Raw genomic sequence first — 15,190 nt, 5'->3', positions numbered from 1 at the left:
TGTTTTACACAGCGTCCCAACCCTTTTTGAATCCCATTTCCTCTGTGTGTCCTCAGGAGCACAGCACATGGTCATGGTTGGGACTGGGGCAAATCTTGAACTCCACCATGTTTAATATTAGTGCTCACAGTCACCACAATAACTATAAGAACCACACTATCATATTATGTGGTTATATTTCTGTGTATTTAAGGCTACAGTGGAAGGCATACATCAAAATGGTTCATTTTTGGGACTAGACGCTGATCTGGCAGTCGGTTCTGTGGTTTAAGGGTAGAATAAACTTTATAGTCTCTCTCCGCTGAAAAATATGTTTTGCTTATTGTTTCTTCACTCGGAAGTTTGAGCCTCCCTGTGCAGAATGATGTATGTGCCGAGTTTGACACTAAGATGCTGTTTTCACATTCATCTGCTGAACAGGGAGAGTTCCTTACTGCTCACCCTAAGTCTCAGTTTATAGATACATACAGATGATTTGTGACATGAAACCAGTCTGGAAGCCAGTTGTGGTCCAGTGTGCAGCTTATACAAGCGTGATGAACTTGAAATGTCTCAGTAGGAGACGTCATGTGTCCAGCGAATACAATGTGAAATGAACATCAATTCCACATTTTCAATGAGGGAGAACATGCAATTTTAAGATTTTTTAACGTGCTAATTGAACGTTTTCTTACGAAAAAACTAGCAGACACAAATTATTCTTCCACAATAGTATTTTCTTAAAGCAACCCGTCCTCCCACAGTCTTTTTCTGTTGGAGTCTCCCGTGTCGGCCCTGTTCTGTCTGTCTTGTGTCTTCACAGTGCTTCCTAACATCTCTTGTGAGTGAGCAGATGTCCAATGACATCATGTGGAAAACTGATTCATCTTAACAGTGTCACTAAGAGACAAAATGAGGAGATGTAGTGAGACTATTTTTCACTTTTGACAAGCTGAAGTTTCTCCCTTCTTGTCTTCGAGCTAAGACGAGCAAAACTCCTTGGGGACGTTTCTCTGGACTGTGCCTACAGGGAAGAACCACATTTCGATCTTCTCAGCTGTTGCTGGGTGGAAATACAACCAGCTCTTTAAGTAAGGGACTTCTTCTGTGGATGCCAAAGGGCGTACATCCCCCCTCAACCCTGATTCTTCATGGCTGCCGTCTTCTCTCGCCCACGCCCCCCCCCCCCCCCCCCCCCCTTCCTCCCCGTCCTCCAACGCTTGGCCCGGTGCCAGACAGTGAGAGCCATGCCGAATGTGTAAATTAGCGTGCTGGTAAATACCGGCTCTTAGCTGAAAGAGCCTGGGAAGGGAACGTGACCCTCGCTGTAACTTTGGAACAAAAGAAACAAGCCGTAGCTTCTCCCCTCTCCACGCCGTCAGACCTGTCCAACAAAGACGGGGTGAGAATGAACAGGCGCTGCGGTCGGCACAGCGCCACTTGAGTCCCGGCAAAGGAGGAGAAACATGGCAGGGACGTGCCGAGTCTGTCACATCCCTCTGGGGCTCAAGTTATTCAGATGCAAGCAGAATAACATGAAGTGTCCTTTGTGATGTTTTTTCATCTTCATATTTATTTGATCTATCACAGTTTTATCTCTGCTGGGTTGTTTGCTACTGCCGTGACGTCAATCCTGATCTTTATGTAATGTACACACACACACGCTTGTTCCATGACGCTTTAACTGTACACACATGTAGGCACGTGGATGGCCTGCAAATAACGGTTACGATAACGAAATTTCATATTTCTTGAGGTGTGTTGTTTTATTTGACAAACAATCCAAAGATATTCAGGTTACATTGACATAAAACAGAGAAGCTGGAGAATGTTTGGTGTGTTCACGCAATAAATGACTGAATCAAACATTAATTATGTGACTAATCGCAGCTGCTCTGAGAAATTTTACTTTATTATTTACTTTATTTTTACTTTACAGCACACTTACACTACTTACATTATACAGACACAAGACTAGAGACACACACTTGCTCTCATTCCTGAAGTGTTTCTAACACTCTGAAACATAAATCAGCAGCTCTAAGACAAGAAACAGTGTTAGGAGACTGCTGTTCTGTCGTGTACATGTCCTGCAGTCCAATCTGCTCAATAAATCAGGATCTTCCACAAGTTACCCTGAAGGAAAACAGAGACAGACAACAGAGAAAGAAAATAACTCACATGTAGAGACAAGTTAATGAACACAAAATGAGCGTTGGCAACGAGATTCTAGTAAATGATCATCCAGTATACAAACAGAAGATGCATCAAAATTGGCATAAATCAATGATTGGGAATAGAGAGGGGGATAAACTCAAAGTGGGCACGTGGATGGGAGCTCTCCCATCATTCCTTTGTGCTTTGATAATATCCCAATAAGTCCATACGGACCCGCACTCTGGCACACTCCACCATCACGGAGGCAGAAAAGCCTTCTGTTACTGGTTACGGCTCACAAATTGAATTTGCACACTGAATAGTTCTGCTGGGATGTGCCAGATGCAAGGAGCTGGATAAACATAAAAGCACTCAGGGCAGCCGTGTGTTTATATGCCAGCTCGGAGGGCCGGGGAAGGTTTTTTAAGCTGCAGAGCACATCCCCACGCTCTTTTCCACAGTGGAAACAAGCTAACCTGCGTGGCAATCACTTCACTGCTTGGAGTAAAGCAGGAATGTGCTTTTCTCTGCCACGATTTTATCACTCTGCTGTTTGATTTTCCGACATTAACTTTGAGATTTGCAGACATAAGCATGGCGGAGATTTTACTGCAGCTTGTTTACACAAATACTGAATTAATTCATCATTTATTTAAGGCTGTACACCAGTCACGCCATTAGAGAGGGTCATTATCATACTCGGACCTGGGAGGCTGTCATCAGTTACATAACATGACTGCGCCTGGTGTGTGTCAGTAGCTCGCAGGAAGCTGACTGCATGTGAGCGCTGTCCTACAAGCCAGAGACGTCTGACATGGACTGTTGTCTGCAGGAAATGAGCCCTTGTTTATTGCTGTTAACGCAAGCATGTACGGAATGCAACAACACAATTATTCTTTATTATATTACTCTCATTTGAATACTCCCGATAGCATCAACACAGGCTGTCGCCAGACCTCCTCCCCACGCACTGCAGAGCACGGACAAAGGCTTTGTGTAGGTTTTCATCTAAATTCAAATGTGGTTCAGAAGCCACTGGTTCCATTACATCCAGTGCATTACTTAGCATTACCACTGATTCATTTCATCAGATGTTTCCGTGCTGGATTCAGATGTAAAAATGTGCATTTGAGTATGGTTGTAGGCCAGTGGTTTGTTCTGGTCTCGTCTTGTGATAGCTTGAAAGGACATATAGAATGTGAGTTCTGCATTAAGATGGACTTATTTGTGGAGGATATAGACAAGACTAAAAACCTACAGCATCAGCATGCTAACATACTCACAGTGACAATGTTAGCATGCTGTTGTTTAGCAGGCATAATGTTCAACATCTTAGTTTAGCATGCTAACATTTGTTAATCAACACTAAACACAAAATGCAGCTGAGGCTGATGGAAATATTGTTCATTTTGAAGGTATTTAGCCATATATAAAAATGCTTGACGAATGGAAATTTTCAATTTATGATGGTGTTAGATAAAAAAGATCACCTAAGTTATTACAGTTCAACCTAAGGGGGTCATTGGGGTCATGCTCATTGTAGCGCCAAAGTCAGTTGGACTCATCGCGAGCACTATGACACTCTGTCCCAGCTTTCGTTGAAATCTCGTTGTTGGGATATGTCAGTCTGAATCAATGCGTTGGGACTGGCCATGGTGCTAGCATGGCTAAGAAATCATGTCATGAGCAACAATCTGTCACTCACGTGCTTCTATTCTTTTGAATGGAAGCATGTGAGCCGTATTACCTCTCTTTCCGTGCATAGGTTTCAGATAAGATGTTTTTGTCAGGAGTGTGTTTCACCTTGTGGTTTCCCACCCCTTGACCTGTGCTGTCACCTGCACCCTGCTTTTAATCCCCCGTGGTTTGTGGGAGATTCTTGCTGTGACTGTTTCACCAGGCTGCAATGATGCCAGTCCACCCCAGCAAGAAGCTAAGAGGCAACTACTTAGCATGAGGGAGAATGTGAGCTATTCTGAAGTGGGCAGACTACCTACCCGCTCAATCTGACCTTTACATCAGAGGTTTTATTACACTGGCGACATTGGCTAATTTGGCACTGGTGTTGTCTCAAACAGCTCTGTTTAGGACAAATAAAAACTATGAATTTTATTAGACATGACATTCACACAGATATTTAACTAAATGTCAGCTGCCAGTTTAACGTTTGGAGAGGAGACTTGTTCATGAAGTAGCTCTTTGTGTTATGATTTGCCCTCTGGTTTGCTGACAGGATACGCAGAAAGTCACATTTAATGCTTTCTACTCATTTTATCTGATGGCTGAATCTTTGGATGAAAGGTTTCTTAGTCAAATTAGTGTGCAGTGTATTCATCTGCACAGCTTAACAATGCCTTCAGACTGACAACAGCACAAAAGAAAAACAGCTCTGTGGCTGTACTGGTGTTGGTGTGTTGTCACAAGGTACAACCAAAAGGTTAATTATGAACCAAGAAGTCCGGTTTGAAGGTTTATCAAACATTAAGACACTGGATGTGAGTTTCTGATTCTTTGTAGTCTGAAGACGTATTGAGGATTGTGATCCGGTCTGGGAAGCATGCGACCGCATGATTCATCCCTGACAAGGACGCAACAGGAACATGAGTTCAATTTCATCCTCTTGTAATGTTGTGAATGACTTTTCCTGCCAATCTCAACACTTGGAATAGCGCGTACATGTATATTAGTTCTTGCAGCATTTCTGTATTCTTAGCTAGCTGTTAGCCCGTGTGAAACAAATCTGCCAACACATAACAACTATGCTTGGCCCTTTGACCTTCGAGTGGAAGTGATGTAAGCAGTAACAAAAATTGAACCCAAGTGATCAGCCGGACAGCTGCATGATAGACACTAGTGTGAACAGTGATGTCCCTCAGTTGTCCACTTAATGCAATACCAGGTATAAACAGGGTCTGTCTGCCTATCTAAACACGAATAGAAGAAAACTGTAGAGCTTTTTTTTGCATGGTTGTTTCTAAAAACCCAGCATAAGACTGTTTTCAGATTCCTTTGTGCAAACATGGAAACAGGATCCTCCAAAAACCCGACTGTAACTTGGCTTGTAGCGTGCATACGAGCGTTCTCAGAAGTTTCTGACTGCAGGTGGACTATCTGTCAACAGCTTGCAGGGCAGAGGCAGCGTCAGGTGGAAACACTGACCAGGCCTGAGGAGTCAGGGCAGAAGGGAGGGGGCACCCGAAGGAGCTGGGCCTCTGGGAGAAGAACGGCATGTCACCGAGCGTGGAGTGATAAGGATGGTGGAGTAGGATGGGGGTGTGGGGGGACGGAGGGGGCTATGGGAGGGTTAGAATAACTTGTAATGGAGGTGATCTGAGCCAGACAGAGATACAGTATCCTGTCAATTCCAGACACACTCCACCATGCCAGACAAATTCTGAAAAACAGAGACGCATTCCACTGGGATGCCATCAGTCAAGTATGCTGTTGATACAGAAGACAACGTGTTGGGCAACCGTGACAAACAGCAGTGACCGAGGAACATGTTGATCCCATGAAATATCTGAAAAGACTCCATTCACCTCACTGTTGCTTGCATGGGAAAGTATTACGGAAGCACTAACAGCCAGTGTGTGGTAGCATGTGTTAAATTGAGGCACTGCCTTTCTTTATATCAGTGTATCAGCTGCTTCTACTGCTAAAACATGTAATCTGATAAAAGTCATTTCCTGTTTAGAGACAACATTCCTGTATTCCACATGGGGTAACTGCTATAAAAGAGGCTAAGAGTCTTTAATGACCCAAGGTGACTCACACATCCTCAGCTTTATAAATCTAATCAGCCATCCTAACATCACCCAGCGGTCTGTTTGGTTTGGAAGCTGGTGGATGGTCCAAAATGCTACACCTCAAAGTACAGAAGACTGTTTACCCAATTAAATAATGCCTTAACCATATTACAGTTGCTGTTTGGGGCCTGGTTAGTTTCAAATTACATGGTTGAGGTTGGAATTAGAGCCTTACAGATGAATTAGCTGGGTCAACGTGCAGGGTGGTATTGGCTTATTGCATCTATATCCATATTGGTGAGTACTGTATGGAGACTGATAAGTAGCACGACAATGCCGTACAAAAAGGCCAAAAATATGTTGATCCAAAAACTTTTGGTCCACTTTCAACCCAATAACATTCTGTAAAGCTGCAGCAAAGTTCTATGAAAGCTTAGAACTCTTTAGAAGGGCCAAACATTAAGACATGTTTAAGAGGGCCAGCATTGCATTTTCTTTCTGTGGGCAGATGCGGAATGTGCGTCCTTCAACAGTAACACAAAGCAGACCCCAACAGAGCGGAGGGCTTGTGTTCATGCAATGACACAATTAGTCTTGGATAAGGAGAGTAGTCGAGCAGTAGCAAAGATGAAAGGTGCTTTCAGAGGTCAACAGTTGTGATAACCCTGAGGTCTAATCTTTCAAAGCTAAAACAGACACAGGTTTGTGGTAGCAATAAAAGAAGGATGAAGGATACAAATAGGCCGAAAGCCCATTGGAATCGTAAAGCTGTCGCATGCTATCGTTTGCTGTTTGTCAGAGGAGACGGTAGTGTACGAGGCTAACTGGTGAAAATTAAGTTTGTAGGGGTCGTTTCCTGTGTGCAGCGTCAGAAAAATGATAGCGAAACAGGAACAAAAGGACAGAATGGAGACATGCACAGGAAGGAAACATCAGCGGTGACATCCTGTTTGTCTTCATCCTCATCAAGCGGCCTTTTTCTGGAGGCACTTCATTTGAATCTTTATTTAGAGGCCATTATCATTATATTCTTCCTGTTTATCGGCCTCAGTCCTCATGCTCTTGCTCCGAGCTCGCAGAATGATTGTGGAAACTGTCGGATGGTAATCGGATTAGCTCGGCCACTTGACAGATCATGAGTTCTGTTGGAGCAATCCCACCACTGACAAACTTCCCTTCATACCGCAGTCGTGTCAAACAAGATCTTACAGTGTCAGATCAGAGTAGGAGTTGGAGAGATGAACGTTAAAGCTCTCTGGTCAGGTTATTGTGCTAACACTCGTCTCATTCCCTTGTCTTTCAACTTGATAGTATCCTGGGTTCTGTACTCATTATTCTTGTGGAAATGGTTGATCAGTGCCAGTTTTAAGCTTTGTCCTTTCTTTTGCAAATGCTGCATGCAGTACACTAAGAACATCACAAAGAGCCTTATTTAAAGCTGCATTAATCAGTTTTTGGCCACTTGGGGGCAGCAACAATGCTTTACAAGTTGATATTGCCAACCTACTTTTACATTCAGTTGATTCATGGCGATTAGCATCTTTCTGTTTAGCTGCTAATAGCTCCACTATGTTCACCAGTGAGTCGCTAACTTTGACTGTCCGTCGTTTGGTGCTGGGTCAGTTGTGTCGAGTGGGTTTATCAGAGTTTACTCACTGAAAATATCTGCCTGCTGCTGCTGGAAAGGTGGTGAGAGTGAGACAAAGTCTGGTGCTCTAAAACCAAAACAACGAGCTGAAAGATGCTAAAATGCCCGGCCCTTCATTCTGGTTTGCATCTGCACGTGGCTTTGAAATACAACATTCATAGCACGTTGAAGTGCGTTGGGTGCACTTTCAGGATATGAAGCCATGAAGTCTAACTTAAATGCAATAAACACAGGAAGTCAGATGCTATTTATTATATTCTAGTAATAACATACAGTAACTGCAAATAAGCAGCAATGTGACTAACAAGTTCTTTTTTTGTTTTTAGGTGTCCTCATCTTGTGTTCCAGCAACAAACTATGAGCTGGTAAGTAACACTTTTTCTTATGTTAGTAATTGTTTCCATGCTGTACAGCATGTAGTCAGCATGCATTATTGGGTCCTTTGTGGTGTAGAATTACTGCAGGTTGGAAAGTAACAGCCTCTATCAGCTGCACTAACAAGGCAGTTACTGTTGCAGATAATGAACCATTATCTGGAGGCCCCCTGAGACAAACTTGTGATTTAGGGATATATAAATAAACCAAACTTTACTTGACCTAACCATTGTTTGGCAGTTGTTTCCCCTGTTTTGTTAATATTACAGAAAAGAAAAAAAAAGGATTTTGTGGTTTGTTAGTTGTTGTTCCACAAAAATCATCCAGATAAGAAAGGAAAATCAAAAGCTGTGTCCTTGAATCTGCGATATCACGATGACGTCTTTCAGTGGTTAAAGTAACACTGAGCAAAGTGGGATGTAGCCTGAGTATGAAGTGATTTTGCAAGGGCAATAAAAAATGTGCTTGCTCTGTTGCCTTATTTGGTATTGGCATGATTATTCGCTCACTCTCTTTCTCATATGTTATGTGTTTAAGTGGTTTTGGGTGCTTGACAAACCAAAGCAAATATCCCCTGCACTTTTCTACGCTCGCAGAGAAAATATTTCTCGAAATGTCCTGTTTTTCTTTCATAAAAGCTGCAGTAATCAAGCAAGAACATGTTATTATCCTCTGCAGATGCTTTCGCACTAGATGCTTTCTACATGAAGACATCTGTTTAAGATGTGCAGCTGTATGGGCTATGCTTTCTGGGCATTGTTAAAGGGCTGCTCTTGACCTGAGCTCTTTGGTTTCTGAAATGAACACCTTTGGACGCCGAGTACAAGAATTCACCACAAATCAAGCCTCTCACACTACCTGTGGGCCTCCATGTGACATAAACATTCACTTCACTAACTGAACCTGCTGTCTGTTCGTGCTGCTACTTCTCAGCTGACAGCTCTGACCATTTGTTCTGGTGTCAATCAGCTTCAAGTTGCTTCTAGGAAGTGCATAGTACACTTGTATACAGTAAAATATATGTTCATGAAGTTGTTCAAACACAGAATACATTTATGTTCTCCCTTATCGCTTATCTGTTTTAATAGCATGAAAATAGGCTGAAGGAAATCGAAGCCGCGGGGCATCTCCCTGCATTTATCTCCTTTTTCCCTTCGCTTGCCAACAGGAGTGTCCCCAGAGGCTTTTGTGCCTGCATTAAAGGTGCTGATTGCTCTCATAAATGCTGACGAGCTGAGGTGTAAAACATTTGTTGATGTACTTTTACCACTGAGGAGAGTGGAGACAGAAAAAAAAGGAAAATTGGCTTTCAAGGGACCTGTAAAGAAAGCTAGATGGTCAGTGTGGTCATTGGAAAAATATGAAGTATGGGAAGTAGATATGGACTGAGCACAGGTTGATTTCAACCTATGGGCTGTTGAGCTGCTGTGCTGTATTAAAATTACATTAAAGTACATAGATTAGTAGTCCTCCTTGGACTTGTGTGTACAGTATGCGTCGCCCCTCTGCTGCACAGACATGGCGGTGACTCTGAAACACAGGAATGGATGATGCTGTTTGTGGTTGTGTGTGGACGTGAGGGTGTGCATGCCTGCGAGCCGTCCCAGTGGCAGAGCTCCAGCCTGAGGTGTGTGAGCGCTCCTCAGCCCCTTGTTTGGTGAATTCCTTTGCTCGCTTCCAGAGAGCAACATGATTTACTGGCCCACTCAGGTGCAGACTGATTGCAATATCGACCATATATTAACTTAGTTGGAGAAAAACTGTTGGAAAAACGGAGAATCCAGACATTCCACTGAGATGGGATGAGCTGCAAAATATACAGCTTTATTAGCGGATGATAATGTTACATTCTGAATGAAATGAAAGTTGGATATTTTCATGCAGCAGAAGAAGAACGAGAGCTGCTGCGAGGTTCTGCATCAGCTTAGAAAAAAAAGACAGGAATAATTATTATACTTGTAAAGATTAAAATATTTTACCTTAAAGGTGTGATACGTCTTCATCTTTTAACTATTGTGATTAAAATTTCATTTTGTGTGGTTTGTATTTGGAACAAAGGGTCTTTCCAACCGCAGTAAACGACTCGTGTCAAATGACAGAAGAGCAGTTGCAGTTGCGGACAGAAGTGAATGATCGCAACAGTCAAGTAAAACATGCATGAATTACTGTGTGTGTGTGTGTGTGTGTGTGTGTGTGTGTGTGTGTGTGTGTCCGCTGCCTCATAGTTCCCTCCTGCGCTCTCTGGTGCTCCAACCATAAACAGCTAAACATCTTTTTGTCTTTGAAACATTGTTGACTAAACAGTCTCAACACAAGGAGCATTTTGTGGGTGTTGTGGGATTTAAGGTCTTATCTCTCAACCTTATGTAGATTGTTGATGGTATTTTTCCCAAATTTCCCTTTTGCTGGGTGCTTTAAGGACACGCTGTGGGCTTAAAGGGGAATTCCACTGGTGTGACACATCGAGGTCTGTTTACAGGTGTTGGGGAGTACTACTGCACATGTTAAAAAAGCCTTTTGTGGCTTCAGAGGGAGTTGATCTGATAAAACTGCCTCACATGATGTCACAGGAGTCAGCATCAGCTGGGGCTGAAGAGGCTGTCGTAGCATCTGGTACACCTAACAATGAGGTCCAGACAAGTCTTGAAACTGCCGAATCTAGATTAAATTTGTCTGGCAGGTACCGCGTGGCAAATGTTTGCTTAAATCTTTGTGGCAGTGATCATCAACTGGATGCCTGTGGGCAACATCTGGGCCACAAAATATTAATGAATTCAGAAAATGTGCACATTTAATGTTACTCAGCAGTGGAAGAGGCCCCGTCGGTCCTGACAGTGATGATCGATTCGCTTGCTGAGCCGTGCCAATGAGACGAACAGTCTGTAATTCATAGTTTGTCCTGGGGGCCTGCAGAGAAGTTTTTCACTGAGATAAGGACTCATTCATTGGAGTTTTTAGGAATTTGTTCACACTGATACAACATTAAAAAGCGAGTCACACACATCTGAATCTGACATCTGACCTGGATGCCACTGCTGGTAGAAAAATAAAACACTGGAATTTCAGCGGCACCACCACCAAATTTTGCGTAGTTATGAAACTGCTTGGCCTCTTCGACCTCATTTAAATATAGTAACCCACCAGTCGCTAACGAGGGAGTCTACAGAGTGAATCTGGAATGAATGAAACAGCCCACTGTGGGAAGGTGATGCCAACTGGCAGCCCGTTTATTGTAACTGATGATGTGTGGTTGGAAGATCCCATCCAACTGCGATGATGACAGAAGTGACTACCCCAACCGGACCCCCGCACTTGGACGTGCAGCGTGCTGTAAAGCATGCTGGGAGCATTCCTCAGATGTGCCCTCATGTCGAGCCAGCTCTGCCAGGAATAGGTTTTATTTTGCACAAACACAAAAGTCTGGATGAGGCGATGGGCGAGAGAGAGATATTCAGGATTCTGGTGAAGTAGACTGCACATCTGAGCAACACCCCCCCAGAAACGCACATAAAGAAAGCATGCACTCACAAGCAAAGATATGCACACACGCTCAGAAAACCATAAACCAATAACACCTACGTCATCCAGCTTCTTTTTTTTATAGGTCTTGTGTAGTGGGGGAACAGAGCCAGGACATTGCTGAGTAATGAGTAACTGCAGGGCAAAGATGGTCTAGATGTGGTCCAATTAGCGCTGTGTTTAGAACCACACATATTTCCCTGATGTGTCTTGTATTACGCTGTGTATACAAGCACCAAGCAGGCATCCTGTAACGATATACAGTATGATCCCATTTCCCTGGGAATGTACAAACTAGACCATAGAATGCATGTTTAGAATTGGACTAAGAGCCAGGTGTCATGCGTTAGTGTTTCTTAAGTGCACTACGTGATAATCCAGCATTTATCAAGTGTGTTTATATTACATAAGACCTGAGGGTGCTCGACCAAAGGCTGGACTTCTCTACAGGCATCCACTTCAGCTAAGATGGAGGGAAGATAAAATGAGTTTAAGTACTGTGTCAAAGTGATTTTTCCAGTCTCAAGTAGATGATGTCTGAAACACAGTGAGAAAGTTGTTGCTGCATTTTTCTATCTTGTTTGACACAATTAATGATCCAAATGCAAATAAAAGTGTGACCCTCCCACCAAACCGTCCCTCCTCCATTAATTACCGCGGCTGTTATCACATAATTAACTCAAAGTGGGCAATCTGGTAATGATTTCTGATGCAACGTCACTTAAAACTCATTTGTTTCTTTGACTTTTTCTTTACTTTGTACAGTTTCTGCCATTGGTTTCATGCACTGTCCATATTTATAAGAGCTGCACAAGAGCTGTTTAGTCTTTTTCGCTCCTGAAAAACACATGAACTGTGAATGCACTTGTAATTTGTATGGTTAAAAATAACTGAGCCCGTCAGCTTACAGTGCTGAATTACAGCTAAACAGTGGCTTGTAAACTGCAGTATGATGAAGTCATCCCACCAAGTTAGGTTTTGCAGTTAAGAACGTCAAAGCAAACCCGTGCACTATGAGCCATTATCATAATGAACCAGTCAACACGCAGAGCTGTTATTTACCCTCTCCAGTCAGTGTTAGACAGAACAGTATAAAGAGACGTCAGTTTAGGTTGCGGTCATCCTCAGCCTGCTTAGTTATGTCAGGTTTTCCAAACTTCGGTAATCAGATGCCACCATCCTTCTCCTTATACCCATCAAGCCGTTTTTGTGTGGTTTCCTCTCGACAGTTTCACACTTTCAAACAGGCTCCATGTGACTATTCAGCACCACCTAAGCTTTAGTAATACCTCTCTGATCTCAGAGACCCATGTTTTCCTGACAGCAACCTTTTGCGGCTGCATTGCTGTTGTCTCTCAAGTTGTCTCACGTTTAATTGCCATGAAATTTAGTAAAGACATCCACAGTGCCTCGAGGCTGCATCCTAATGACTTTGGGACCGCCTGACTTTTCCTCTAGCATAGCCATTAGATGGATTACTATGAAATTTGAACCCATGCAATCATGTCCCCCAATGAACTGTAGTTTGGTGATCCCTCAACACGCAATCTAGTGCGCCATCAGGTCATTTGTACCTGCAAAACTAATGACATCATAATTTGTTTAGTGCTAAATAGCAAATGTTAGCAGATAATATGCAAAACTGACATGACAAACACAGGAAACATTGTGCATGTTAAACATCAGCATGTTAGTGTCATCATGGCGAGCACGTTAGCATGCTGTCGTTAGCAGTTAGCTCTAAACACTCTTATCCCTAAGTGAACCCCTACCCGGAGCTACTAGCATACCTGTAGCCTCTTATGGTTCGTTCATACTTCAGTGCAGATGAATGTGGCAAGGGTGACTTAGGCTTTAGTCTGCTGCTGTGGTTAAACTCAACAGGATGTGAACCAACAGATCAGAAGACAATCCAATGAATTATTTTCATAATGACAGTTTTCAAGACGCTGACACGCAGCCTGTTTTGTCACTTAACTACATTACATGCATACTTGTCTGCTACTATAACTAATAAATGATTACACAATGCTCAGAACATCTCGTTTTTCACATGCATGAGTTCAGTGAGGCCAAAGAAATGAAAACAGTAATGAAGTGATGAAGTACAGTAGTCCAGATAAGGCTTGCACAAGTTCTTTTCTTGGTTATTTTCCTGATGTTTTCTGCGTTATTACCATATTGGGAGTTTAAATATTAAGAGCGGAGGAGAAAAGGTGACAAGTTTAATAGCTTTAATAGTTGTGTGCGTGCATGTGGGTGGGACTGAGTAGACCCACACACACACACACACACACACACACACACACATAGAGTGAAATTGCTTGGCACATGCCTTCAGAGACTCCCTCCTCTCTCACATGTTGGAAAAGGCTTTTGGTTACATAACAGCGAGCGCTCGGTCCATATCAGTTGGAGCAGGGACAGGCGGGGTGAGAAACACAGAGAAGTCAGAGGTGGTTTAGGGTCACAGACGGCTCAGGGGTTTTTCCCACAGCCAGGACCGTCCACTCTCCTCTCCTCTGGTCCTCAGGGATCCATGGCATTCAAGAAGCCCCTCTACCCCAAAGGGGTGGGAATAAGCGTCCACGCTCCAACCTTCACCCTCACCCTGGTTGCACACGGGCCCACACAGTCCCCCCTTCCTCAGCACCGTGTTTACATTTCTGGGATACGGCTGTGTGAAAGCTGCAGATGAAGGACCACGGAGCATGAGAGCGTAACAGCTGTGTGTGCGTGTGTGTGTTTGTGTGTGTGTTTGTGCCCTTTTGATCAGGAGTCTGATGAAGTAATAGGGCAGGGCCATAACTGAATAATATTGTTTATTGACTGTAGTGGTATGGTATTGTTATTATGGCTACATTGTGTTATTGATTTTACAAAATGGAGCCGTCCAAATGAATCATTACAAGTTATTAGAAATTAAAAAACTGGCAAAATGAGTGTTGTTTTGCACATCTGACCGTCAAATCTTAAAATATAATCGTGAATGACAGTTTGAACATCAGTTTGTTTATGTTACATGTCATTTTGTATACGTTTCTCAAGCTGCTAAACTGTTCTTATTAATATGGTGATATTGATTTCTCTCCTCTGGGGGGAAAATGTGCACATCTGCATATCATAGGAAGCATGAACGCTTGGATGCTTTATGCTAAAAACCGCAGTGAACTAATCGTCTTTGCAGGTGACAGCAAACATTCCTTGTGTCCACTAGATTTGAAGCATCAGCTTTTCAGAGTTGGCTCTGGGTGGCTTCAGCTCCAGTGAAGCAGGATTGCCTTTTTAGGCAGCCACTAGTGGGGAAAACATTTGTTGAGACTGCTGCCAAGCGGCTGTGCTTTTACTTTGAAGGCGAACAAACAGTTTTCACCCACTTCCTGCATGTAGTGGAGCTCAAGATGCAGCATTTAGACTTTTCAGCTTCTCACAGTGACTAAGTAGCTGTTGCTGAGATTTACAATGACTGAATGAGCCTGACTGTGAAACAAAGGCTTCAGGTGAACCATCCTTATGTCAGCCAGTGTCTGGGTGTGCAGTTTGCGTTTCTCCCACTAGAAGGCACTGTTGCACACGTCAGCTGGGAGCCCCTACAGGTATCCTGGGTCACATCTGGCAGTCTGCTGCCCAGTGTGATGTCTTTGACACAAATCAGGCAACAAAAGCAGATTTTTAGTAACCAGAGACAGAAGTATCCAAACAGCTGGATTAAAACAAGATCAGAATTTATCTCCAAACATAATTTCATTTGAGACTCATTCACAGT

General features: G+C 43.2%; 1 protein-coding gene across 1 annotated transcript in view; it reads left to right on the top strand.

Moving 5' to 3' along the window:
* tns1b (tensin 1b) overlaps positions 1–15,190 on the top strand; it is a 151,368-nt gene that overhangs the window by 72,774 nt on the left and 63,404 nt on the right. Inside the window, exon 4 of the mRNA XM_076747214.1 lies at positions 7,857–7,895. Within this exon, the coding sequence (XP_076603329.1) occupies positions 7,857–7,895 (39 nt within the window). The remainder of the gene's footprint in view (positions 1–7,856; positions 7,896–15,190) is intronic.

The sequence above is a fragment of the Chaetodon auriga genome, chromosome 13, assembly GCF_051107435.1.
Source record: "Chaetodon auriga isolate fChaAug3 chromosome 13, fChaAug3.hap1, whole genome shotgun sequence".
Classification (NCBI taxonomy): domain Eukaryota; kingdom Metazoa; phylum Chordata; class Actinopteri; order Chaetodontiformes; family Chaetodontidae; genus Chaetodon; species Chaetodon auriga.
Note: the sequence above shows the minus strand (reverse complement) of the source record. Positions and strands in the feature narration are given on the sequence as shown.